Genomic DNA, 27,405 nt, shown 5'->3' on the forward strand with positions numbered 1-27,405 from the left:
GTGAGGCACATTGTTTTGGAATGGAGTGGGTCAGATTGTTTTGAATTGAAGTGGGGCCGATTGTTTTGGAGTGGTGTAGATTCTTTTGTATTAGAGTGGGGCGAATTGGGGTGGGGCAGATTAGAATGGAATGGGTTGGGAGGATTGGGATGGGGTGGAGTGGATTGGATTGAGGTGAGTGGTTTGGATTGGAGTGGGGTGGGTTGATGCCATGTAAAGTGAGGTGGATTGTAGTGGGGCGTATTGGAGTGGGGTGGATTGGGTATTACTGCACTACTATGTGTTAAAGCATAATTTCATAAATTTCACATAATAAAGAAAAAATGTTGCTTTGCAATATTTCTAAAAGATACTCATCATCTTTTGAGAAGAGTGTCCATGAGAAAAAACGAAAGAAAACAGAAGTGGAAAGTGAGAAACGACGACTTGGTAAAATAAAAGAAAAGTTAGCTATAAAGATAAAACGTTGACATTTTGTTTGTCCTATTCTGTACATTTTTGCCAGTCATAAACCTTCTGCTTGCAGGACACTAAAAGTTCAAAAGAACAAAATAATACCGTGATGACTTTGGGAGCAGCAAATGGGCACTGATTAAATTGAATCAATCAGTGCTTCGTCCCTGCTCCACACAGAGGAACAGAAATGATGCCAGGCATGAAGTGACGGGTTACAATGCTGTAAAGAACAGTGTCACGCAAGCCGATAAATGGTGAGCAACAGGCGGGCTCCTAATTGACAGTCTGCCCTAGTTCGGTGATCGTTGAATTACGTCTCAAGCACATTTGGAAACCCCCGTTTTGGGTCTTTATATTGTTCATTCTAAAGGTAGGTTTCCAGAAACGTTTTCTTAACGTTCTAATACTGGGGCACGCTGTATATAGGAGAGGCAAATCTTCACTATCTAACTTTTCAGGGAAATGTTCCGAGAACCAGCCTCTCATTTCCTCTAATGCTGGCAGTTGATAAAAACACATTTCCATAGAAGAATGTATTGTATGCGTTTTTAATCCGGATAGTAAACTGTAGTGTTTTAATTGGTGTCCATATACAACCCGCATTTCAGTATCATGAGGGGTGCTGTACTTCCGAAAGCCTCCAGCGCGGGCCCTATCCTTAATCTGTGCTTCTAAACCGGATTTTAAACCAGGAGAGGCTTGCCCAAAAATCACTTGTCCTGTTTGAGGAGGGGCAAAGAGCAGGGACCCTTTAAACAGTTCCTTCCGGATCAGCAGGTTTTCGCAGCTGCCTCTGATTATATGACTGTGACAAATGTCAGAAATAGTTTCAAATACTGACCGCGCCAGTCTGACAGGTTTTAAACGAGTAGCACCATTGCGTGTGGAAGTTCTCAAACCAAACGACTTTTTAAGCAGTTTACATTCCAGGAAGTCCATCTTTAGTGCGGATCGAGCTATAATTACTGGTGCGCAGTATAGTAATGACTCTCTCGCTCTTTAACACTCCGAGGGCGTGTACCACTGACCGTTCCCAAAGGTGGAGGGGACTCGCTTGAGGCCCATATAAGTACATAGGTTTCTGGCTCCGATGCCATCCAGAAGGTTCCACGAGATCAGCATAGGAAGGAATGTTACTCCTTAATGTCTACATTGCTTTTACTTGCTCTCATTTTATCCCTTGAGTGAACTAAGAGTGACTGGCCATGCTCTTTTCAAAATACCATTTCATTGACCTTGCTGTCGTTCCTCACAAGTGTATATTTAGCAGTGTAGAAAGCCAACCTATCCAAAAGGCGATTATAAGAAAATGCCCTTTTATGCGTGTCTCACCCTCTCTCTTTTTGCTGGACTTTATTACTGTTGTATGGATTCTGAACACTAAAACTCTGCCGTCCAGCATCCAGTGTGTGTGATCTGACCCATAAAACCACATAGAATTGGTAATCCATCGATGGGATATTTAACTTACACATCCCTTGTATTTTGTACTCGTTGTACACAGGGCCTGTAAGTTAAATGTGTCTAGTGGGCTGCAGCACTTATTGTGCAACCACTAAAGTGCTAAGTTAAAACATGACTCTAAGCCTGCCACTGCAGCCTAGTTGTGCAGTTTTAAACCTGCAAAATCGACCTGGCTAAATAAAACCTTTGCCAGGCCTAAACCTGCCTTTTTAATACCTGTAAGACAGCCCTAAGGTAGGCTCTCGGGTGTATAGGGTAGAGTGCATAGTATTTAAAAAGTTGGACACATGTTCTTAAGTTTTACATGTTCTGGCAATGGAAAACCTCCAAAGTCATTTTTCACTGTAGCAAGGCTGGCTCTTCCATAGAAAATAACGCTGGGAATAGCGAGACCATGGCTCAAGGACTCAAATTTATATGGATGGAAAATCCAACCTGATGGCCAAGTCTCTTTTTAAATTAGTGTTTTTAAAATGCCACTTTCACAGAGTTGGGGTTTTCCTGCCTGAAAACTTCGGTAGACTTTTCAGAGTTGCTCTCCTACTGTCACTTGGCAGCCGGCTGGGAGGTGTGAATTGCTCTTAGGAAAAGGAACAAAAGGGGCTTGGCTGGGAGAAGGTGTGACCTCCCCCTGAAAGGATGGCCTGAGGGATGTGCCCACCAACTACACAATATTTTGAGGGACTTCCCATAGCACAGGCAGATGTAGCTCACATCTAGACCTGCCCAGCCATTGTCCAAGTAGCCACAGTGGTTCCAATCTCAATGGGAGTGGGAGCTATTCTGGAACTGGTTTGCAGGGGGAGTGCCTCATTTCTCTAGACACACTCCAGGGGTGTGCTCAGAGCTCTGACCAGTGGAGTAATGAATCAACCATGTTGGATTTTGGCAGAGCAGGGCACTGTGGCATTGTTTAGGGCCAGCCCTCCATAAAATTATGTCAAGTAGGGTAGAGTTGCCCCTGTGACATTTTCCTTTTTGGCTGGGGATTTTCCCCCACCCAAAAGATAGTTCCAAGCATAAAAGTGGCACCCTTGGATACCCTCCTCAGAACCGTGCTGGATCTGCGGAAGACAGAAGAAAGACTCCACCTTCTGCACCCTTTGGACTTCAGAAAGAGAACTGCACCTACTGTAAGCTGTGAGAGAACCCCAAGGTCTGGATCTGCTCCCACTTGAACCTAGGACAGAAAATTGGACTCCAAGGGCACAAGGGGCACAAAAGGTGCTAGAAACCCACTTTTCTACATAGCCGAGCTGACTAGTTCCAACTGAACTTTTCCTGGACCATGCTGGTGGCTTCTCCTGGAGTGACTCTTGACCCCCCACATACTCCACCCTCCAGTGGTATTTCTAAGGTCCTGGGGCCCTTAGATAATTGGCAGACTGTACTCCTGTCTAACTCTAAAAACTGGGTCTTAGAAACGTTTTCAAGGAGTTTTGCCTATATTACCCTAGGCTCTCTACCACTGGACTGCTGGCAAGTTGCAGCCCCGACATCGCATTGACGGTCAGACTCAACTCACTAATTTGCCCCTTTGAAAGAATCCTGCCTTCCAAAAAAGTTTCTGTGTCCAAAAGTATAAATCTTCACCACCCAAAAGCGCCCAAAATTATTCACCCCATGAGGGACCTGCCTAGGGTGTGAATCTCAGATTTTTCCTGCTTGGATCTTTGCTGCCAAAAGTCAATGGCTTCACCAGGACTTTCTCCAACTGCTATCTGGGCTTTTGGATCCCATCTCAGACAAGGCCTGCTGCCTTGCACCACTGAGGATTTTCAATGTTCCATTCCAGACACTTAGGGCCTGATTTAGATCTTGGTGGTGTTACTGCCAAACCGCAGCAGCATCTACCTGAGAAGACCTTCAAGTCGGAGGTGTTCCACCCACTATATTTAGATGTTACAGTCCTGCAGGCGGTGTACTGGTGACGGTTTGCTGAAGGAGGGAGGACATAGCGGGGCCCAATGGACATCGGACAATGGCAGTGGCTATGGAATAGAGGTAAGTCACACACACATACTGTATCCTTGCCATATGTGTCCCCCAGCATCACACACAACACAACACACCACATACATACCAGTATCCATTGCCATTCCACCACAACACAACATGTACATGCCGAAAACACATTGCCATGCATCCATAACACAACATACACACACTATTGACACTGTACCCACACACAACACAACCACAACAACCAACAAAACTACACACTCACCTACACAAACACACAAGCACAACTACACACATCAGGACACAGACCGCCATACAACAACACTTACCTGACTGTTGCACGCAGCAACACAACATGCACAACAACATCTACGCCCTATGCAAGAGACACACATGCTGACACAACCACACCACTCCCTTCACCTCCCTCTAGGGGGTTATTTAGCACCTTCCCCTCAATTTAGATGGGAACAATCTGGCCTCTTGTAAATGCTTGTTCAAGTGAACTCTCTAAGGGCTAAACATTATGGGTGCCAAAATACAGCCCTGTTTTAACCCTGATGGAGTGGATGGAAAGTTTTGGAGTTAAAGCGGTGTTAACATTTGCTTGAACCTGGACCCATGGATCTTCATATGACTCTCATTTCTGTTTCAGTAACCCAGCACAGATGTTATGTTCTACTAATTTACGCAATAGTGTTGATCTGTCCACCCAGTAAAAAGCTCCACTGCAGTCAACAAAAAAATATCACAGCCCTCGTTCTTTGGTAAACAGAGCATGAGAGGCCAATAGTTGAAGGGCTATGAGATTTTCCAAGAGGCTAGTGCTCTTTCCAAAGCCTCTTTGGATTCTTGGCAACAATCAATTATTAACTGACTACTCAACCAATAAATATAAATTGTCTCTATAAACGGTATACTCTTGGTGTCTAAAAGAGACAATAATTGATAGTTTCCAAGGAGATTTCCATCTCTTTTTTGTAGCTGGGTACTAAAATGCTTCCATTCCTCATGGAGATCAATAACCCTCTTTCTGTAAGATTCTGAAAAAACAGTAGTAGCAGCGAGCACCAAATTGTAGGATTTAATTTAAGGACCACAATGGAAACACATTCAGGCTCTTGGGTTCCTGAGATTTCAGTTCCTTTATCAATTTTTCAATCAGCTTTCTTAATCAAGGGTATTCCAATCTATCATTAGTCATATATAGTCAGATCTATCCTCAGTCACATAATGATGTAATATGATTCTGCCACTTTAATACCATAATACATCAGTCCAGTGGAGTTCTAGGTGTACAAAAACCTATATTTACTAATTGCCCTTTCTCGCTGATAGTTTCCCACGTTGTGGACCAACCACTTTTCTTGATGGTAGCCATGCTTTGCTACATCAGTAGTCTCTCTATATTCTAGATAAATCGTTTTTACATGTACATTAGTCAGGTCTTTTGTCAGTGGTCTAATATCTTTTGTAAATGTACTTTAACTTTGTAAAACAATTCTGCAGTATACCAGGGGTGAACATTCTTAAATTCTTAAAACTCTTCTATGCCAATGTGTGAGACCAGTAATGCATCAAGTGCAGAGGTACACAAATGTGCCTCACGTCTGTTGGAGTGTGTCTTTAAAAACAATATTAACATGAAAAGTTTGCAATATATTGTGTGATGAAGCTGCATAGAAAATGTGTTAACATAGAAAATAATGCACATATTTGAAATGTGCCCACAGGGAGTGGCTACCAATGTATACGGAGACTAATGAAAAGCTTGTTAATTCTGAATTAATTATGTATTAATGTTTTGAATTGGTATTAGCCTATCATAATTAGAGTTATGTATTAAGAGTTTGCTCTTTAAATTAGAAGGCCTTAGCTTAGCGAGGGTCTGGGCCTAGCTGCCTGGCCTCATATTAAACTGCATTTTTCTAACGTGTAATGTGCTGCTTTCACGAAGGACACGAAGCTGTACTTTTCCAGAAATTATGTGTGCAGCCTTAGTAAATTCTTTCTCATGCGAACCGACTTGCTCAAGGAGACGTTCTTGCTAAATGCAACGGTGTAATTCGTAACAGGTGCAAGGTTAACTGGAGTAGGAGAAACAATGGAGACACTGACTGAAGCGCAAAGTGTAACTTTTCCTACCTGACATTCCAACCGATGAAGACATCAATAACATGGACCAATCCGCGACATGAGAACTGTGGTTTGTGGAAAATTCTGGCAAGATGCGTGAATAATTATTGGACAGAAATAACAATGCACCAACTATTATCCAATGAGGAGTTAAGGGCTAATTAGACAGTTTTGATTTAACGGAGTAACACAAGAAGAAACGGAGACTTTAGACTCCACATACTTCACAGAGACTTTTCACTCTTTTGTTTTGTCCTGATACCCATTCGTTCCAATACTTACTTCTCCTCCAGAGGAGGAAAGATCCTATTCCTTAGCTATGCTATATCGAGACTCTTCCCCGTCCTATCTCTGCTGTTGGTGAATCGACTGATGTCCTGAGGGCGAAGACTGACGCTGTTTGTTGATCTGTTGGATTGCTAACTATCTGATGCAAAATTGTAATTGTCTGTTTGCCTTTTCTTTCTAGGTACCAACTGCTAATTTTGATAGAGGCCATAGTTTAGATGTTTTCCAAATTTGTGTTTGCTAAAATGTTTTGCATGAAGCCCATAATGCTAATGCTAATTTAAGGTTAGTTAAGGTGTTCACAATATCTTGTGAAAATAGATAAATGACTGAGTTCTTGCTTTGTTCAATCATGTATTAATGAGACTTTGCTAAGTTGCCTCATATTAATGATGTGCCTAAATACTGAATGAATATTCTCCATGCATTGATTAAGTGCGTTCTAGATTGCTAATTAGAAGAGTTTTCTAATAAAGCTTATCGTAATTGAGATTAACAGAGATGATATTAGATTGGGACCAATAGGGAAATAAATATCCTAACACTTAACTAAATTGGTGTGGTTATTCACAACTGAGAGGTCATGGTGTGTTGTTTAGTTTGTTTATTAATTACTGTGAATATTGATTGGGTTATTGATCTATTGATTTGTGATGCCAGAAAAGACATCTCACACTGGGAAGTCCCCGACTGTGGTCCAAAGGTTCATCGACCTAAACGCGTCTCCTTGTAAGTTTACTTATTAAGGCTCTGACGCGCTAACACGTCCATAAATAGCTTTCTTCTCACTGTGCACTTGAACTTTCCCTATCCTTTTGCGACTTATCTGGGCCATCTCCCATATCCATTACTCTGAACTTTTTGTTACATTCATATTCCAAGAGATGTGTCGGTGTGCCCACTTAGGAATGTAGTTACTTTGGGAAATCCTATTCTTTGATACACCTACTGTACCCTTATTATTACCAGGGGCAAGTGATCACTATTGTGCAGATAAGTGAATCAGTTAACTGGAAAGAATACCCAGGATTGGAGAAGAAATCAAGGGTATGGCTTCTACGAAGGGCTGCTATATGAGTCAGAACAGAGGGAGAATCATTTGAATAGTGGCCTTTTGTTTGATAAATTGCATCGCAAATAATTGCTGCCTAAGATACTGACCCCTGAACGTCGTAATATTGGCCAAAAATATGTCCATTTGAATATTCCATAGAGGGTTACATGCCTGAACCAGTAGTCGTCAGAACCAGTCTTAAAGAAGCTGTAGTTTAAGTCGTCCCATACAATAATTACATGCGTTACGAAATGTTCCTTCTGTTTTCTCACAACCCTCCTTAATTTAACAGTGAGTACAACATGTGTCTTCCTACCAAGAGGCAGATCAGTACTGCAAATGGTCTAACCAAGTGAAGATTTGTCAGCTATTTTAGTACTTTGTGTGGTGCAAACTATAGCTAAGAGCATGCCGTGTCCATCACTTGCTCGACCGTGAATAGAATTATGTGCCCTTTTTCCAAAGATTTGAAACCCATTAAACTCCCAGTCTGTAGCGCCAGTTTACCTATTAGCCACCAATATCTACAGAATTAATAGCTTTATTAGGTCTAGCTTAAGACAGAAGATGTGCTGCCTATTGATGGACATATTGTTAGCTTATTTGTCATCTTTTGTGGGCTTTTCTTCCTCTTCTGGTGCTTGTCCCTGTCCTGGAGCCCATTATTTGTGCCCTTCTACTGCTCCCTTTTCAGGTACTACTTTTTTCTTTTTGGTTAAGCTCTGTTTGAGAGTACATGTACTTTCTTACTGTCTCCTTCATGTACTTGGTGTTCCTCTTTCCCATCTGTGTGGTTCTCCCCTTGCCCTTCCTCTGTGAGTTGTTATTTCTTCCTCCCCCAACGATCTTCTGTTGTTGGTCTTGCTTCGGTACCCACCTGAGTTATCTGTGTGCTTCCCTATTCCTGCCCACCCACCCTCTGCTGTCCATTTGTTCATCCATTCATTGTCTGTGTGTTTCCCCATCACCCTTCCCTGCCCCCACCTACACCACCCTCACTCACCACCCCGTTGTCCATGCTGTACAGTATGGCTAATAACGTTGTTGCAGCTGATACGTGAGACTGATTCTCTTTGCCATTGCTTGATTTTAAAAGAACACTCATTATTCCAATGAAATCACTTAGGGATGCTATCTGGCCTGTCCTTCAAGAACCCAGATTGAGAGAGAGTTCTTCTCAGAATGAACTACATTTGGACAATTCAGAATTACCCTACTCCGTGATCATTCACACTAAAGTTTCTTACTGCTGTCCATGAGTGCTCTGCACAGAGGGTCGATGGTAATTCTATGAGGGACTTTGACACAGTGTGACACACGATATAGGCTCCCTTCACACAGTCACCCAGCAAGGAGTCAATATCACATGGTGTTATGGGAAACGAGCTGAAAACCACTGTGATCAGCAGGTTTCGGGGTCGTTTTCATCAGCTTTTAACAGCCGATATCCATTAAAGGGTGTGAAAGCACCCCACTACATCAGCACCAGCTCAGCAAGCCTTTTTACTTTTACCTTGGAGGAGGAGGTTTGGGGCAGTGATGGAGCAAAAGTGCCTTGTTGGTACTTCTCAGCACAAAGCCCTAACCCTTCCCGGCCCCTCCCCCTAATCACATGGTGATTTTTTCATTGGCATGTCTGATATTGTAAAGTTTATAATGTAGAGCAGAGGTTCCCAACGTTTTGAGTTCTGTGGACCCCCGGGGACCCTCATTGACTCACTGTTTGAATCCAAGCACCCCCTCCCCCACTGAGTCATTCCTGAAAGCTGGGAACCTAATCTATTAATATTATTTAATTTTCCCAGCAGTCACTGACCCCCTAGACAGGCTTTGTGAACCCCCAGGGGTCTCCGGACCACAGATCGGGAACCACTAATTTAGAGAAAAGTTAAATACTGACCTCGTTGAAATTTTAAACTTCATTTGTCAAGAGAACCTGCCGAATGTGTCTTTTTGCGGACAAAATGTTGCTGTTTTTCCTGCTAGGTCAGGAGTTTTGTCTACTGGCAGTTTTGAGTCACCATAAAGTAGTGCAGAAGGTAAATGTGCCTGCTGCAAACAATAGATCTGTTTTTTATGTGGATAGCTGAGTGGATTAGTAAAACCCACCTTTATCAGCACATTAAAACAAATGAAATGTATGTGAGAGAGGGGCTATGGAGAGATGAGGGGCACTTAGGCAGGCTGAATGCGGGGGAATTCTAGGAGGAGGTCATGGAGGCAGGGGAGGCTCCCCCTATCTCTGGCAGAAGCAAAACCTGCAAAACCTTTAATAAACGAAACGATAAGAAACCCTGTTTATTATCGTTTCGTTTGTTAAAGGGGCGGGCCACGGGGTGGCGAGCAGTGAGGGGAGTGCACTGTGCACTCCCCCTCAGTGTGCATGCATATTGGGCAGGCTGTCTCTGGCCAGCCAAACACACAGGCGCAGTAGGCTCTCTCCAGCCTAGCACTTTGTTGCCAGGCTGTAGAGAGCCTGCACAGGCTCCCAGTCTGCCTGGGAGCACCCTGGCTGGGCGCTCCCAGCCAATCCTGATGCTGCTTTGATGGCCGCAGGGCATGCTGGGAGCCTGTGCCTGCGACGGAGGAGAGGAGCGGTGCAGCGAGGAGCGAGGTAAGTTTTTATTTTATCTTTCTTATTACATTTTAGACCACCCCTGCGCACGGTGCACTTGCCGCGACTGCATGGGGGTGGGGGCATCAAAAAAGATTGTCTCAGCAGGGGCCACCAGCGCTAAAGCCGGCCCTGATCCCTATTGTGAGTGCAAGGAAAGACTGCACAGCTGCTGATCATGCTGCACCAGTTTTGTGTGTGTCACTGCAGATTGCTGACTAATTTTAACATTTGGCTTTTTGCTTACTTCGCTTTTTTATTTTATTTCTTGCATATTGTAGTGTACGTCTCTGAGGAGGGCATATGAGCTCGGTCCCGGCTCTGGGACACTACGCATCGGACCCATTTCACTGACAGGTAATTATTGCCTTGTCTTATGTCTTTGTTCTGGGGTTGCCTGGGGGCACGCGTGTCCTGTCCGTCTGAACTGGCCTTTGCACTGACTGACTATGGTCTGACACACGCACTGTGGCTGACCCTACACGGACTGGCCGGCCCCGCGGGGTCTTACTCTGAGACACCCACGGACACAGCAATTAGGTGTACTTTTGTCTAGTATATGCACACAGCGAGAATTAAAATACAGTCACGCATACAAGCTAATATGCACATACAACAACACAACTGCGGTCATACATGCACATGAACTGACCACTATCCCTACAGGCAGTGCTTTAAATGGGCCGGTACTGTCCGGTACTGAGTACCGGCACTTTTTTATTTTGAGAGGGAGAGTACCGGCACATTTCAAGAAAAACGTAATACTTTTAATAGGAGAGTACCGGCACTTCTCAGGAACAAGCAGGTACTCTGGCACAGAGTACCGGCACTTTAATTTTTCCATTTCAAGCACTGCCTACAGGCATCCATACACATTAGACCATGCAGACAGGCACTCGTGCATATCAGCCACCATATCTGTAGGCACCATGCACACAGACGACCATACATTTAAGCACCAGTGCAAACAGAAAAACGCACAGTCGTATGTACACGCAAATGAACACATACAGATTTACATACAGGTCTCGCACAATGCACATACAGTCACAACACACCCGAGCAGGAACACTTGGACGGATAGAAGGATAACAACTAAGGAATTCCATAAAACAGAGACCAGCGTACCTTTAGGTGTCTTTGTAGAAATACTGAAAGACATATTGACACTCGTTCACACGGACCAACAGACAGACATCAAATATACAAGTACCATATAGGCAGACCAAAAAACATATACGCACCCATACCCAGGGACATCCAGGCACCAAAACCCATAGCCCAGAATGCACGCAGGCGCACAAGCGTACATAAACTGACATACTTTGTAACCATGACCAAAGACCAAGAGAGACAGGCTCCTATGCACCAAGGCAGATATTTTTACTTATAGGCGACCATGCACACAGACATTCTTTTCAGTATGCAAGCATACATGCGCACTCATACAACATAAGTGGAGTCAAGACAGATCTGTATGTATTTATACAGACGTTCTTGCAGAGGCATTTACAGTCATTGACAACCCACATGGACACCGGATCGAATGAACACATTCTGTGCAGGACAGATGGACAGAGGTATGTCAGATGAGGTGGGGAAGGGATCCTGCAACCTTCTGTGGCTGCACTAGGAATCACTCCTCTTGTAGACATCGCTTCTATTAGATGATGGAATATGTTATTCCTATCCCATCCTTGCATACTGTTGTAGGCAACATTGTAGTGTGCTCTGCCTGTCCATTCCATCCGTTGCCTCTTTGGTACCATCATAGATATGCAGCGCTGCAATGCAGCAAATCCATCTCAGAAGGTCCTGTGTTTTCCTTTATAACCTATCTTTAAGCTGTGGGAACCTACGGTTGTCTCTCAATGGTGCTTGGGGTCAATCATTCCCCGAAGCACTGCTCAGATTGTATGTGGCTCTGAGGTAGAACCAGAGTTCGATGTCTCTGCAGGAGGCCTTCCGCTAGGCCTCTCCGGGAATGCCCTGTGGCCAGACCTCACTAAAGGAAAACACTGGGTTGTGTTTCTCTGAAGAAGGCCTTGTTATTGGAGCTCTCTGGCTGAGTCCTGAGATAAAAATAGAGGGAGCTCCTTTGAATCCAAACATATCCTTACAACCATGAATAAATCTCCCGGGCGACTGTGAGCGACCACCTTCAGAGGTGACCAATCACGCCGCAGACTAAGACAACTAGATGTAGGGCTCGAGTCCATCACCTTTTAACACAGGCACGCTGATCTATCACCTCTCACTTCTCAGGGAGGTAGAGACCAAGATAGTACACCAAAACGTCTGCCACCCAGGGGAGTCAAAGTCTGTGAAACTAACTGCGCCTCACTGTCTCTTTTTACAGCTTATGACAGTCTCACTTCCGGCTCCTGCACAGGTAAGAAACACAGTAGTCTACTCTGCTGGCCTCCCATTTGCTTAATGGTGGAGGAAAGAGCTCATTGAGGTGGGTGACGCAAAGATGCGCCAATAGTAAATTCTGGATCGTTACATTCCACAATCATTGAGAAGCTTCTAGGTCTCTTTCCATAGATACCTCACACTCACCTCAAAGCACGAGACTAACAGCAGATGCAGACTCGTATAGCCCCTCTGCTCGCGCTCTCCACTCCATCCTGCAAGCTACCTGCCCTCCACTCACACCAGCAGAATATACCCCAATTTACAATTCCATCTCCTGTTAGAATCCTCTTCTGTCTTCAGCACTCATCACTAAAGCGGTTTTTCCTAAGCCCTCCTTCTCTGCTACTCTCCCCCTCTCTCGGTATGCCCCCTCTTTGTACGCTTTGTTTCCTCCTTTCTGTGAATGCTCCCGTTGTGCCCCCGAGACGGGCTCCCCTTTATGTAGAATGTCCCACTGTGGACAATCGCTGTGCTAGGTATTGGAAGGGTGGCCGTGCCTGTGTTCAAAGAATGTTCTAGGTGTGTTCTGTTACCTTTTCCTCCCAGCTGTGGTGCAGCTATGGGTAGTGTTCAGTTGCTTGCTGGCCCTGACTGCTTGAATGTATGCACCGACTGTGCAAGAATGCTTGAACAACAACTATAAGACTGCTCCCTTGGGCTACAGGACAAGGATGTACAACATTGGTCTAGGTGGGCTAGAAAATCCAGATTTTCAGAATAACCAGACTTTGTAAATGACTTCCGTTTAGCTTAATTTATTTAAATGTATCATATGTACATGTCCGGACATTCTAGCATGCATTTGAAGCTTCTGGAACTTTAGTGAGCACACGCAATCAAGGAGATTTCTTGCAGGATCATTTTGACCGCAGCTCCGGTGGTCTCAGTTGTTTACATGTTTTGTAAAACCTAACTATTTATTCCCTTTCATATTCTAGCTAATCCTTCCTGGACGCCGTTGTCTCAAGGTGGGGCTTAGCAATCTTTCCCCATTTCCTTCATTTGAAGGCAGAAATATACGATTAGGTCCCAGATCCATCGTGGAATGGTGGCTGTGGTTTCTTCCTTAAGTGAATAAAAGAACCATGCATTGCTAAAGAGGACACACTTTTGAGACACGACTTCAGTGAGGGTGTGACTGAAAGTCAGAGGCAATGTCCAGGGACGGTTGGCATTGGTCTTCTCCGCTGGTCAGCCTTCTTACCCAGGCCCCTGGAGAAAGGTGAAGCAGAACGAGGGTTCTCCCATCCCTAGGTGAGAGAGAGGACTGCATCTTTCCAGCCAGTGTTTCTTGCACACGATTGGCTGCTTTTGAAAGTTCCCAGTGGAAGTGGGATGACTGACAGGCCATGATCCTATAAACTCATGGTGCCTCCTAGCCAGAAGCCCGCTTCCAGTGAGACTAGGCCGAGGGACAATTAGGCACCCGAACAGCACTGCAACCAAGTACACACTCCTTGACTGCCCCCAACGAACATGGCTATCTATGAACCGGGGGTAGGTCACCATGCACGTCACTCTGCAAAAATAGCATTCAAAAATAGATTATTAAGAAAGCTTGGAGTTTGGACTTGCTTGCTTTCTCTACAAGGGCTACACAAAGTGTACATTTGTGGCCAGGAGGTACAGACCTCCCCCTCCGGATTTATAACTTGTAGTGTATTTTGATTTCTAATGAAGGCACGTTAATGCAACTTATCTGCAATGCGCTCACCCTCTCATACAGTTGTGCGGATGTGACATAAAAAACATCATCTGAGCCGCCTACAAGGACAAACTCGCAATTCCTGTGTCCCCATCCCACTCCTTGCCCTCTGAGCGTCCTCGTCCCAAAGTTGAGAAACAGGATAATTCCAGGCAGTGCAGTGCCCTATCTCTACCCTATCACGTTCTTTGGTCCTCTCTTCCCTTCAATTGTGTCTCCTCCCTGCCCTGCTTGCTTTGTTTGCTTTTCTTCCAGCATGCACTCCCTTCTTTTCTGTGGTGCCCGCTTCTTATCACACCTGTAGCTCATCGTTTTCTTCTTATGTGATAGGTATGAGAGGACACATGTAAGACAGATTTTAAAAAGAATGCCTGCACAGTCTCTGCAGATAGGTGTTCACCCCTCTCAAGTCTGCAGTTTTCAGAATAAGCCACACCATGATATTTCCTATGGATGGAGCCTGGTTTAAACCTAATACGCATACCAGAGGTCAAGAAAGATGCTGTCATTGCAGAGCAATATATACTCACAATATTATTGTCTCCTCTTTCCTCCAGCACTTGTTTCACTCTGTCCTTCGATGGTTTGCTCGGATTGGGTGATGTTTGCTTGTCAAGTAGTGGTTCTTCTCCTCCATCACTTCCTGTCTGAATTCTCTGGGCCATTTAACTGGGACCGGCAATCACAGGACTAAGAGAAGCCGTGGTATTTTATCTTGCAGAGCTTTGGCTCCTGTCCTACTTTGGTGGGTGCTTTAACCCTCTTCTTTCCCTTGCAGGTGTCTCCTGGACTGCGCTGTGGGGCACCCTGCTGGTGCTTCTGGCTCTTCCGCTGATATGAAGACCCAAGAGTACGGACTTGGGAAGCCTCTAGGGCGAGGCATGATGTACATACCAGTGAACTATCAAGGTTTTTCCCTGAGTCTTGGAACTGTTTTGAGGCGTGGCAGAGTGGGCAACTGTCCAGGGCACCCACCTTGCATTGGTCCCAGGCGAAGTGATCAAGAAGTCCCAGAAGTCCCGTCTCACAGACAGTCAGCATAAAAACAGATACTTTTTTAATTTGAGAGCTGGGCATGCACACTTCACAGGCAGATATTGTGCAGGCCCAGTCTGACTTTTACCTCTCAGGCAGTGGTGGCAATTAAGTTAAAAAAAGTAATCTTTTCTTTTCATGTCGTTGTCATTACCTCACCTATTTTACCCCCTTTCTTGTTACTTCTTTTTCTCTCTCTGCCTAGGTCTACATGGATATACCCTACTGCATGTGGGACAAGATCCCCACAGAACGACTAAACTCCGAACTGGCCCACAACCCCCCCCCACGCCAACGACCCCAACACAGGAGCACACAACCTCCCCAAATGGATCACCACCTGCGCAGACACACTAGCCCCCCTCAGAAAACACATCGCCACCCGGAACATCAAGAACGCCCCATGGTTCACCCCTGAATTCCAAGACTCCAAACGCAAATGCCGCCAAGCTGAGAAAATATGGCGACTAGAACCCTCTACAACCAACTTCTCCACCCTCAAAACCACCATTCGCACCCATCATCAACTCATACGCACCACCAAAAGAGATCACCACAAGACACGCCTTGACAACAACTCTCAAAACAGCAAAGAACTCTTCACCATCATTAATGAATTGCCAAACCGAAAGCCAGCAACATAGACCCCTCACACACACAGCCCCTATGTGACGCCCTTTCCAACCACTTCCTCCACAAAATCCTGGACATCCACAACAGCTTCGTACCACACACACCCACCACACACACCCCTCACTCACCCAACCCAACCCCCACCCCTGACCCCCCCACCACACTCTCCACCTGGACCCCACCACACACGAAGAAACTGAAAAAAACATGAACTCCATCCACTCCGGATCCCCCTCCGACCCCTGCCCACATCGCATCTACAACAAAGCCAGCCCAACCATTGCCCCCAGACTCTGCAACATAATCAACTCCTCCTTCGACTCCGCCACCTACCCAGACCCCTGGAAGCATGCATAAATCACTGCTGTCTTCAAAAAACCCCAAGCCGACCCAGAGATCCTCTCCAACTACCGCCCCATCTCCCTCCTTCCTTTCCCCGCCAAGGTTGGCAAGAAACTAGTCAACGCCTGCCTATCCCACTTCCTCGAAGCAAACAACACTCTTGACCCCTCACAATCCGGGTTCCACAAGAACCACAGCACGGAAACCGCCCTCATCGCATGCACTGACGACATCAGAACCAAAGTCGACAAAGGCGAGACCGTCGCACTCATCCTCCTAGACCTCTCCGCAGCCTTTGACACCGTCTGCCACCACACACTCCGCACATGCCTCCACAACATAGGAATTCGGCACAAAGCCTTAGACTGGCTCACCGCCTTCCTCACCGACCTGACCCAGAGAGTCTGTCTTCCGCCCTTCCACTCCAACACTACCAAGATCACCTGCGGAGTCTCTCAGGGGTCCTCCCTCAGCCCCACACTCTTCAACATCTACATGATCCCCCTAGCCAACATCCTCCGAGCACACGGAATCACTATCCTCTCCTATGCAGATGACACCCAACTCATCCTCTCCCTCACCCGCAACCCCAGCACCGCCAAAACCAACCTACACGCTGCTCTCCTCGACACCGCCAACAGGAAGACCACTAACCACCTCAAGCTCAACTCCAACAAAACCGAGATCATCATCTTCGGCCCCAACAAAACCACATGGGACGACTCCTGGTGGCCCACCGCCCTAGGCCCGCACCCACCCCCGCAAACCATGCACGCAACCTCAGCATCATCCTGGACCCCTCCCTCTCCATGACACAGCAAATCAATTCTCTTACCTCCTCCTGCTTCCACACACTCCGCACTCTAAAAAAATCCTTCAAATTGATTCCCCCAGAGACCAGGAAGACAGTCACCCACGCATTCATCAGCAGCAGACTGGACTACGGTAACGCCCTCTACGCCGGCACCACACTCAAACTCAAACGCAAACTCCAGAGAATCCAGAACACAGCCCCACGCCTCGTCCTTGGCCTCCCCCGCCACAAATGAATCTCACCACACCTCAAATCCCTTCACTGGCTCCCCATAGACAAGAGAATCACATTCAAGATCCTCATCCACGCACACAAATCCCTCCACAACACCGGCCCAACCTACCTCAACGAAAGAGTGAACTTCCACACTCCCACACGCAACCTCCGATCAGTCAACCTCGCCCTAGCCACAGTCCCTCGCATCCAACGCACCACCACAGGAGGCAGGTCCTTCTCCTTCCTCGCCCCCTAAACCTGGAACTCCCTCCCCACCAACCTTCGCAAAACCAAAAACCTCCTGCTCTTCAGAAAGAACCTCAAGACATGGTTGTTCGATATGTGACCCTCCCTGCCCCCCCCTTTGCATCCCCCCCAGCGCCTTGAGACCCTCACGGGTGAGTAGCACGCTCTACAAATGTTTTTGATTGATTGATTGATATATGTACCTACCCTGCACTACGTCTCAAGTATCACTACCTCACCGTTGTCTACCTCACTGCTTTTTCAATACAGCTCTCTCTACACCACCTCCCTCCAGATCTCTCTCTCACAACCTTACCTTTCACTCTACCACCCTATGGACATCGCTCCACACTTTCTTCCCTTTCACTGTACCTCAGTTTTCTGCACCTCAGTGTTCTGCTTCATCTCACCTCCCTGCATTACTCCTCCATCCAGTGCACCTTTCTCTCAACCTCCCCCTCTCTCTTTACCTCACCACCTCCTCCTCCTTCGTTGTGTATCTTACTTCTGTCTAACTCTGTCTGAGCCCTCTCTCCGCCTCATCGCTCTGTGCCTCGCCTATTTACCTAATTTATCTCTGTACCTAACATCTCTCTTGCTGTCTGACCTCCCTCTACCATACTGCTCTTTCTCGCTTACCACTAAACCTCTCGGGTTTCCTGACCATTTCATTGCTACGTCACCTCTCCACCCCCACTCTCTCGTTCTACCTCTGTTACCTCTGTCCCAGCTTTCTAAATACCTTACTCCGTTTTGCTAAATCTTTCTTTACCTGTTGTTCTTCATTACCTCTGTCTCTCTCATCTCTCTCTGAACTCCCTTCTCTGTTTTAATTCACCCTTTCTACCTCATCTGTCTCTCTACCTCTCCTCTCTGTCGCTATCTCTCTTTTACTCACCCCTCTCTCTCTACCTCATCCTCTCTTGTCCTACCTCTCTATCAACCTCACCTTTCTTTATCGATCTCACCACGTTCTCTCTACTTCACATCTTTTCTATCTCCAGTTCATCTTCACCCCCTCCTCTGTACCCGTAGCGTTACCTCATTACACCTTACTTGACTTGTCTTCTCACCAAGCCCTTCTCTTTACCTCACCTGGGTTTACATTTCCTTCTCCCTAACTCTGGCTTCTCTATAGCTCTTACTCACTCTAAACCCTCACTTATCTGTCTACCTCTCTTTCACGTTCTAGTTCTATGCATCTTTCTTTCTGTCTACCTCACATTTCCCTTGTTACCTTACACATCTCCTTGTCTTAGCTATATCTCTACCTCATCTTAACCTCCCTGTTCCCTCTACTTCACCTCTCACCTCTCTCAGCATTCTCCTTACCTCTCTAGCCTTCTTCTGTCTCCCACCCACTCCCAGTTTTCTTACTCAGCACAGTCGGATTTCACTAGTTAGCCAAAGAAATGTGCACACAGAAGGATGAGTCTGGGGACAAGGTAGTGACAGAGAATTAAGGAGGAAATTATGAAATGGCATAAATTCTAATAGTCCTGAAGTGGAATGCGGCCCACTGATGCAGCCATTCGCTGAGAACAATTCAAGTAATACTTGCAACACTTTGTTGATTTTTTTGGGTTTCACTGTTGTAGCCAGTATCCAATTGTGATTGGGGGAATAATTTGTGATTATGAATATGTTTTATTGTATTACTATGCATTAGTCCGCTAAATGATCCTTGCCTTGTCATGCATAAAATTAGAAAATATGTTGGTGAGACACTGAATTACACGTAACATGTTATTGCAAAACAAATAAAATCTAGCTCCAAAAAAAAAAACATTTGTTTTTTTCAATGCTTATTCAAGCTTTCTATAGGTACTATAAGGCTGTCAGACATTTGGCACCTTGAGCTTTCAGCTTTTTTCATGTTTCCCTGTCTGAATGTGTAATGTATACTTCAATATTGTTTGGCATCACATGATAATTTTCTGAAAATGGGTAATAAATTCAAAGTTGTTCTTATTAAGGTGGCTCAAAGAATACCTTTCTCAAGATCCAAAAAAATCTTTAAAATGTCGCTGCTGAATGTGGAAGGTTTTTGTACAGTTTCAAGGCCACCAATACATTTTTCAAATTTAACTATTGGTTTCAGCAATATATGGAAGCAGTTTTCTTCTGTCCTAATATATTTTTTGCTTAATAAATTGCAATGCATTTCACAATAACTCCATGAATAAATATAATATATATATTTAAAAATCATTACTTTATGTTGCATATTTATTTTTCCGGTTGGGTGAGCTGACGTGTCATCTAACGGGCCAGAGTCATACTCACCTAGTGGTCACTCATCCTCATCAGTTGACATAAGGGTGAGACAAATGCTTACATCACCACACGTAATTATGTTGTGCTTTGCATGCACAATCTTGCGCAGAAATATGTCATTTCTTTTAGAAGCGTTGCTCTTTTTTTCTTTCAATATCCAATGTAATCCCATGTAATTATCCGAAAAATATTGAACGAGCAAATGGAAAATAATTAAAACCTAGTCCATTCTTCGATTATTGTCCATGTACAAACTGTCCCAGCATTTCACAAGGAGCCAAGGAAATTTAGTGGTAATCAGGTTAATCTTTAGGCGGCCTACAGGATAATCTCGGGAGTCAGGTTTAACTCTGTTCAGATTATGACATCCAGCCCTGAGCCACACTAAACTCTGCACAGACTGTCAAGGTTCCTTGTGAGTCATGTTTAGGCCTCACCAGTCTGTGGAAACTCTTACCAGTCTGGTGTAACCTTGTACAACTGGTTACTCCTTTCAATGAGAAGCTACACTTTCTGCTGACTTTAAGATCCTCTCATTTGTCAAGCTTAGCCCAGCGTAGGTTTTGGGAACCTCTAGGGGGTACCAAGTGTGGCTCTTCACTCATTTAATTGATGGGGGGTATTTTCAAGAGGCAAGCAAAGCCTGCTGTGGCCTTGGGATATTTCTTTAAATTGGATGAGGCTCTTTATAGATTAAAATATACCATCAAAGTCAGACTTGGCCTTGTACTGGCTTTGGGGGTCTTTAATGATAAAAAGGTACACTCCTCGAGATCTTCTTACAAGTCAGGCTTGGCGTGTACAGGTCTAGGTCTCAAAGGTCAGGCTTAAACTACTGCATCATTTGGGATCCACTTAAGTCAAGATCTGCTCTCCCCAGACTGTTGGATCCTCTTAGAGTTAGACTACTTCCTGAACAGACCGAGTCTCACAAGGCTTACTAACCAATCTTCAGAATGAGGAATCAGCTTACAAGTCAGGTGGAACATTGTTCAGAAAGTGGAACCCCTTCACGAGGCAGGAGAAGCCATCTTCAGAATTCTGGATCAATGCATTGGATGGGTTTGGACCTGGACAGTGTAGGAAAGTACCATCTTGCCTGGCATGTTACCCCCATATTTCACTGTATATATGTTGTTTTAGTTGTATGTGTCACTGGGACCCTGCCAGCCAGGGCCCCAGTGCTCATAAGTGTGCCCTGTCTGTGTGACCTGTGTTATGACTAACTGTCTCACTGAGGCTCTGCTAATCAGAACCTCAGTGGTTATGCTCTCTCATTTCTTTCAAATTGTCACTAACAGGCTAGTGACCAATTTTACCAATTTACATTGGCATACTGGAACACCCTTACAATTCCCTAGTATATGGTACTGAGGTACCCAGGGTATTGGGGTTCCAGGAGATCCCTATGGGCTGCAGCATTTCTTTTGCCACCCATAGGGAGCTCTGACAATTCTTACACAGGCCTGCCACTGCAACCTGAGTGAAATAACGTCCACGTTATTTCACAGCCATTTTACACTGCACTTAAGTAACTTATAAGTCACCTAAATGTCTAACCTTTACCTGGTAAAGGTTGGGTGCTAAGATACTTAGGGGGTCATTCTGACCCCGGCGGTCTAAGACCGCCGGGGCCAGGGTCGGCGGGAGCACCGCCGACAGGCCGGCGGTGCCCCGCAGGGCATTCTGACCGCGGCGGTAAAGCCGCGGTCGGACCAGCAACACTGGCGGTCTCCCGCCAATGTCCCGCCGCCCTTTGCAATCCTCCAAGGCGGCGCAGCTAGCTGCGCCGCCGAGGGGATTCCGACCCCCCCTACCGCCATCCAGTTCCCGGCGGTCCGCCCGCCGGGAACCGGATAGCGGTAGGGGGGGTCGCGGGGCCCCTGGGGGCCCCTGCAGTGCCCATGCCACTGGTATGGGCACTGCAGGGGCCCCCGTAAGAGGGCCCCTACAAGTATTTCACTGTCTGCTTGGCAGACAGTGAAATACGCGACGGGTGCAACAGCACCCGTCGCACCTTCCCACTCCGCCGGCTCGATTACGAGCCGGCATCCTCATGGGAAGGGAGTTTTTCCCTGGGCTGGCGGGCGGTCTTTTGGCGACCGCCCGCCAGCCCAGGGAAAAACTTAGAATACCCTCCGCGGTCTACTGACCGCGGTGCGGTATTTCGGAGGGGGGAACTCTGGCGGGCGGCCTCCGCCACCCGCCAGAGTTAGAATGACCCCCTTAGTGTGTGGGCACCCTGGCACTAGCCAAGGTGCCCCCACATTGTTCAGGGCCAATTCCCCAGACTTTGTGAGTGCGGGGACACCATTACACAGGTGCACTACATATAGGTCACTACCTACGTGTAGCTTCACAATGGTAACTCCGAATATGGCCATGTAACATGTCTAAGATCATGGAATTGCCCCCTCTATGCCATCCTGGCATTGTTGGCACAATCCCATGATCCCACGGGTCTCTAGCACAGACCCGGGTACTGCCAAACTGCCTTTTCAGGGGTTTCACTGCAGCTGCTGCTGCTGCCAACCCCTCAGACAGGTTTCTGCCCTCCTGGGGTCCAGACAGGCTTGGCCCAGGAAGGCAGAACAAAGGACTTCCTCAGAGAGAGGGTGTTACACCCTCTCCCTTTGGAAAATGGTGTGAAGGCAGGGGAGGAGTAGCCTCCCCCAGCCTCTGGAAATGCTTTCATGGGCACAGATGGTGCCCATTTCTGCATAAGCCAGTCTACACCGGTTCAGGGACCCCTCAGCCCTGCTCTGGCGCGAAACTGGACAAAGGAAAGGGGAGTGACCACTCCCCTGACCTGCACCTCCCCTGGGAGGTGCCCAGAGCTCCTCCAGTGTGCTCCAGACCTCTGCCATCTTGGAAACAGAGGTGCTGCTGGCACACTGGACTGCTCTGAGTGGCCAGGGCCAGCAGATGACGTCAGAGACTCCTTCTGATAGGCTCCTTCAGGTGTTGCTAGCCTATCTTCTCTCCTAAGTAGCCAAACCCTCTTTTCTGGCTATTTAGGGTCTCTGCTTTGGGGATTTCCTTAGATAACAAATGCAAGAGCTCATCCGAGTTCCTCTGCATCTCTCTCTTCACCTTCTGCCAAGGAATCGACTGCTGACCGCGCTGGAAGCCTGCAAAACTGCAACAAAGTAGCGAAGACGACTACTGCAACTCTGTAACGCTGATCCTGCCGCCTTCTCGACTGCTTTCCTGGTGGTGCATGCTGTGGGGGTAGTCTGCCTCCTCTCTGCACTAGAAGCTCCGAAGAAATCTCCCGTGGGTCGACGGAATCGTCCCCCTGCAACCGCAGGCACCAAAGAACTGCATCACCGGTCCTTTGGGTCTCCTATCAGCACGACGAGCGAGGTCCCTTGAGTCCAGCAACTCTGTCCAAGTGACTCCCACAGTCCAGTGACTCTTCAGTCCAAGTTTGGTGGAGGTAAGTCCTTGCCTCCCCACGCCAGACTGCATTGCTGGGAACCGCGTCTTTTGCAGCTACTCCGGCTCCTGTGCACTTTCTGAGGGAATCCTTTGTGCACAGCCAAGCCTGGGTCCACGGCACTCTAACCTGCATTGCACGACCTCCTGAGTTGTCCTCCGGCGGCGTGGGACTCCTTTGTGCAACTTCGGGTGAGCACCGTTTCACTCCAATTTGTAGTGCCTGTATCTGCACTTCTGCGGGTGCTGCCTGCTTCTAAGAGGGCTCTTTGTCTTGCTGGGTGCCCCCTCTGTCCCCTGACGCAATTGGCGACATCCTGGTCCCTCCTGGGCCCCAGCAGCATCCAAAAATCCTAACTGCACGACTTGCAGCTAGCAAGGCTTGTTTGCAGTCTTTCTTCAGGAAAACACTTCTGCACGACTCTCCATGGCGTGGGACATCCATCCTCCAAAGGGGAAGTTTCTAGCCCTTGTCGTTCCTGCAGAATCCTCAGCTTCTACTGCCTAGTAGCAGCTTCTTTGCACCCACAGCTGGCATTTCCTGGGCATCTGCCGACTCTCGACTTGGTCGTGACTTTTGGACTTGGTCCCCTTGTTCCACAGGTACCCTCGTCTGGAAATCCATCATTGTTGCATTGCTGGTTTTGGTCTTTCCTGCAGAATTACCCTATCACGACTTCTGTGCTCTTTGGGGAACTTTAGTGCACTTTGCACTCACTTTTCAGGGTCTTGGTGTGGGCTATTTTTCTAACCCTCACTGTTTTCTTACAGTCCCAGCGACCCTCTACAAGGTCACATAGGTTTGGGGTCCATTCGTGGTTCACATTCCACTTTTGGAGTACATGGTTTGTGTTGCCCCTATCCCTATGTGTCCCCATTGCATCCTATTGTAACTATACATTGTTTGCACTGTTTTCTAATACTATACTGCATATTTTTGGTATTGTGTACATATATCTTGTGTATATTTGCTATCCTCATACTGAGGGTACTCACTGAGATACTTTTGGCATATTGTCATAAAAATAAAGTACCTTTATTTTTAGTATATCTGTGTATTGTGTTTTCTTATGATATTGTGCATATGACACTAGTGGTACTGTAGGAGCTTCACTCGTCTCCTAGTTCAGCCTAAGCTGCTCTGCTAAGCTACCTTTTCTATCAGCCTAAGCTGCTAGACACCCCTCTACACTAATAAGGGATACCTGGGCCTGGTGCAAGGTGTAAGTACCCCTTGGTACTCACTACAAGCCAGTCCAGCCTCCTACAGACAGGACATGAACAAGACATTGGGCCACTCTCACCATTCAGACCAAGAACTCTTTTACAGTGTGATTGAGCTGTGAGGCTACTCTGGTGGAACTATAGTATCCTAGCCAGTCAGCTTTAAATACTTTTAACCTTAGACAGGCGGAGAAAGCATAGTGCTGTGATAAACTACATGTATTTCCATTTGAATTTGTCAGAAACAACAAAGGTCCAGGTAGGCCGCTATAGTGTTGACTGGAAAGTGTTCCCTTCTCAACTTTACAATGAGAGAGTTCACACGATTAGTGCCTGTGCCCAGCATGGGAACAATAGCAAATTGAAGAGAAAGTGTGAGTATATGGAGAAACACAGGAGAAAGGTACAGGTAGGCACAGGAGTCTGAGGTATTAATGGTGAGCGTAACTGATAGCAGGCTGGATACTGCAATAGATAATATAAATACACAGATGCCACCACAAGAATGAATAAGCAAGAGGACAAAATGGAACAAACACCCTCTTAACTAACAAAGTAGCTAGGCATTCACTGGTGATGGGACAAAACATTGGGTTGAAAACTAAAGGTGACAAGTAAAAGAGTAAGAAGGCATTACACTTTAGAAGACTAACAGCAGCGAGAATAATAAAATATTCGAAATAGAGAGACAGTCAGGCTTTAATTACAATAGCCCAGACAGGCTGAAACAGGAGGTGCCCCTTTTAGTACCCACAAGCAATGACGTCACCTAATAATACCCCAGAATCGTTACCACAATTGGTACTGGCTTGCCCAGTACATGGCTGCTCTAGAGGAATGGATCTCTGTAAACAGATGACTCCACTACAAGAAAAGGGGGCGAACAAACCACATGTATGTATGTATGTATGTGTGTATTTGTGTACAAACACACACACTCACAGTGTTTCTATTGTGTGAACCTAGCCAAAAGGCAGGGAAGGGCTGCACATGATCAAAGGCAAGCTTAAAGCCAGCAAGTAATAGGACAAGAAGCTGCCATGTAGACAGTTAATGGATTGTGATGTAGTGTTAAGCATCCATGGAACACCTGCACCAAGAAGTTATTTTATGGACCATTTCATCTCTAGAAATAGTGTTTATACACCACTTAACAGATCACGTGGGGTTGGTTTGCAAGTCCTGTTACCAAGTAAAGCACCATAATGGACCCTGAAGGAAGTGCCAGCCTGATGCATATAGCACCTTCACCATGAGTGTGGATTGGTGCAGAAGTATCTTTAGCACAGAGAACAGGAAAATAACTCACTAGGTCTGAGGCCCTGACACCCCTGCACGCAAGAAGCTATATTCAGTACAGTCACATTGTTACTGTGCTAATGCTGAGAAATATGCTTTTTGTACCATATGCCAATCAAATGGGGTTAGATAATTGATTACCTTCTAAAGAAAGCCTCATGAATCATAGGAAATATTACCACCGCGTAATAAATTGTTTCTGAAACAGTATCGATGTACACAAGCAGATAACCCAGCAGCGTGGACTGGAGGCAGCCCATCTCTTTCAAGGCCCCGACATACCTCTACTCCAGAAAGTCTATCCACAAAAAGTCAAATGAAAACTAAATGTAGCCAAACTCTGTATCTGTCACAATAGCGGAAGTGAAACCAGGCATGCCGGTCCCTGTGGCCTCTCATTAAACCTTCTTAGCTCTTGCCGACCTCAAGGACAGCTGTCAGCACCAACGTTGGCTGACACCTTTAATTATCAAGATAATTAAGCTTCATACTTTGCAGCCTCTTATTGAATATCTTTTTTGATCTAACTTAAGTAGGTTTGATTCAGCCCTTCTGAGTCTGTTGGGGGTTTTCTTCCTTATAAAACTGTACAATTGGTCCTATATGTTGATTGTACAAATAATATTGTTAATATAGAGCAGTATTAAAACATGTGTGTGAGTGAAACATCTATATGTGATACGAGGCTGAGCATGATGGTTAATAACATGCTAAATGTCATTATTAAGTGCTCCAAATGTGTTCAGCACAAGAAAGTGTTTTGGCAAGGCAAGGGTACCACAATTTCTGCGAAACTGTGATACTGGAGTCTTACCCACTAGACTACATGTTAACATATGTTAAAATATTTATGGACGCCCATCAAATTGTTTGATCATATATCTCTAAAGGTTTTCACCTACAGACACAAAGCAGGTGTGTCCTGGCACCCCTACTATTTAATTTATAAATGGCCGACCTCTAACAATTCGTTTATATTGTCTGTTTCTTCAAAATTAGGACCCCAGCTATTGACTGATGTTCGCTGACGATTTAATATTGGGAGTTAACAGCACATTTAACTGTTTCTCAGTTTCTCAGTTTTCATTAAGTAATAAATATGGCAACATCTCAAATTTTTAGCTTTGGCAAAAGTAATTATGGAAACTTGGCAAATCGAAGGAGTGGAATTTAAACGAGTAAAATAGCATCATCATTTTCAGTAGTCTTATTTCTGATTGGGAGCTAATGTGAAGAGCTCAAAACTTAACACGAGGCAAGATCCTTATCTCATGTAATAAAGACCTTTTAAAGTAATGATACAGGCGTAGTGTTAGAATTGGAAATATTAATTCATGCACTACTATTAGAATTACCAGTGGTTGTACTTATAGTTATAGCTGCAGTAAGTGGGGTATTGCTTTTAGTAGTCTAGGGCAAAGCGATACCTGTACCACCTGCAGTCCTAGTAGTGGTTAAAGCAGTGGATAAAGAGAACGCAGTGTGCAGGTATGCCAGGCAGTGTGCATCCGCCTCCCTTTTGTGATTGGCTGTTTGTTGAGTTATTGGGCTGACAAGCTCATTGGCATACACCTGCACTCTGGGAGTGGAACAGGAACCTGAGAAGACAGTGAGCAGAATTGCAAGCACCTCAAAGTTTAAGATGTTCCTCTCTACTAAAGAAGGACAAATACCAATAAACAATTGTCTAGAGATACACAGCACTGGCTGCACAAACAATGGTAAATACTTAAGACGTTCAACTTAAGTGAGTGTTCTCATGTATTACATTTACCGCAATGGAT

At 45.9% G+C, this 27,405-nt stretch overlaps 1 protein-coding gene across 1 annotated transcript in view; it reads left to right on the plus strand.

Annotated features, from left to right (window-relative positions):
• The window catches only part of LOC138284762 (uromodulin-like), a 191,914-nt gene extending 176,223 nt beyond the window's left edge, over positions 1-15,691 (plus strand). Inside the window, exons 7-9 of the mRNA XM_069223900.1 lie at positions 10,256-10,331; positions 12,334-12,366; positions 14,876-15,691. Coding sequence (XP_069080001.1) covers positions 10,256-10,331; positions 12,334-12,366; positions 14,876-14,937 — 171 coding nt within the window. The 3' untranslated portion in view covers positions 14,938-15,691. The remainder of the gene's footprint in view (positions 1-10,255; positions 10,332-12,333; positions 12,367-14,875) is intronic.
• Positions 15,692-27,405: the final 11,714 nt, after the last annotated feature.

This window comes from Pleurodeles waltl, chromosome 3_1, assembly GCF_031143425.1.
Source record: "Pleurodeles waltl isolate 20211129_DDA chromosome 3_1, aPleWal1.hap1.20221129, whole genome shotgun sequence".
Classification (NCBI taxonomy): Eukaryota; Metazoa; Chordata; class Amphibia; order Caudata; family Salamandridae; genus Pleurodeles; species Pleurodeles waltl.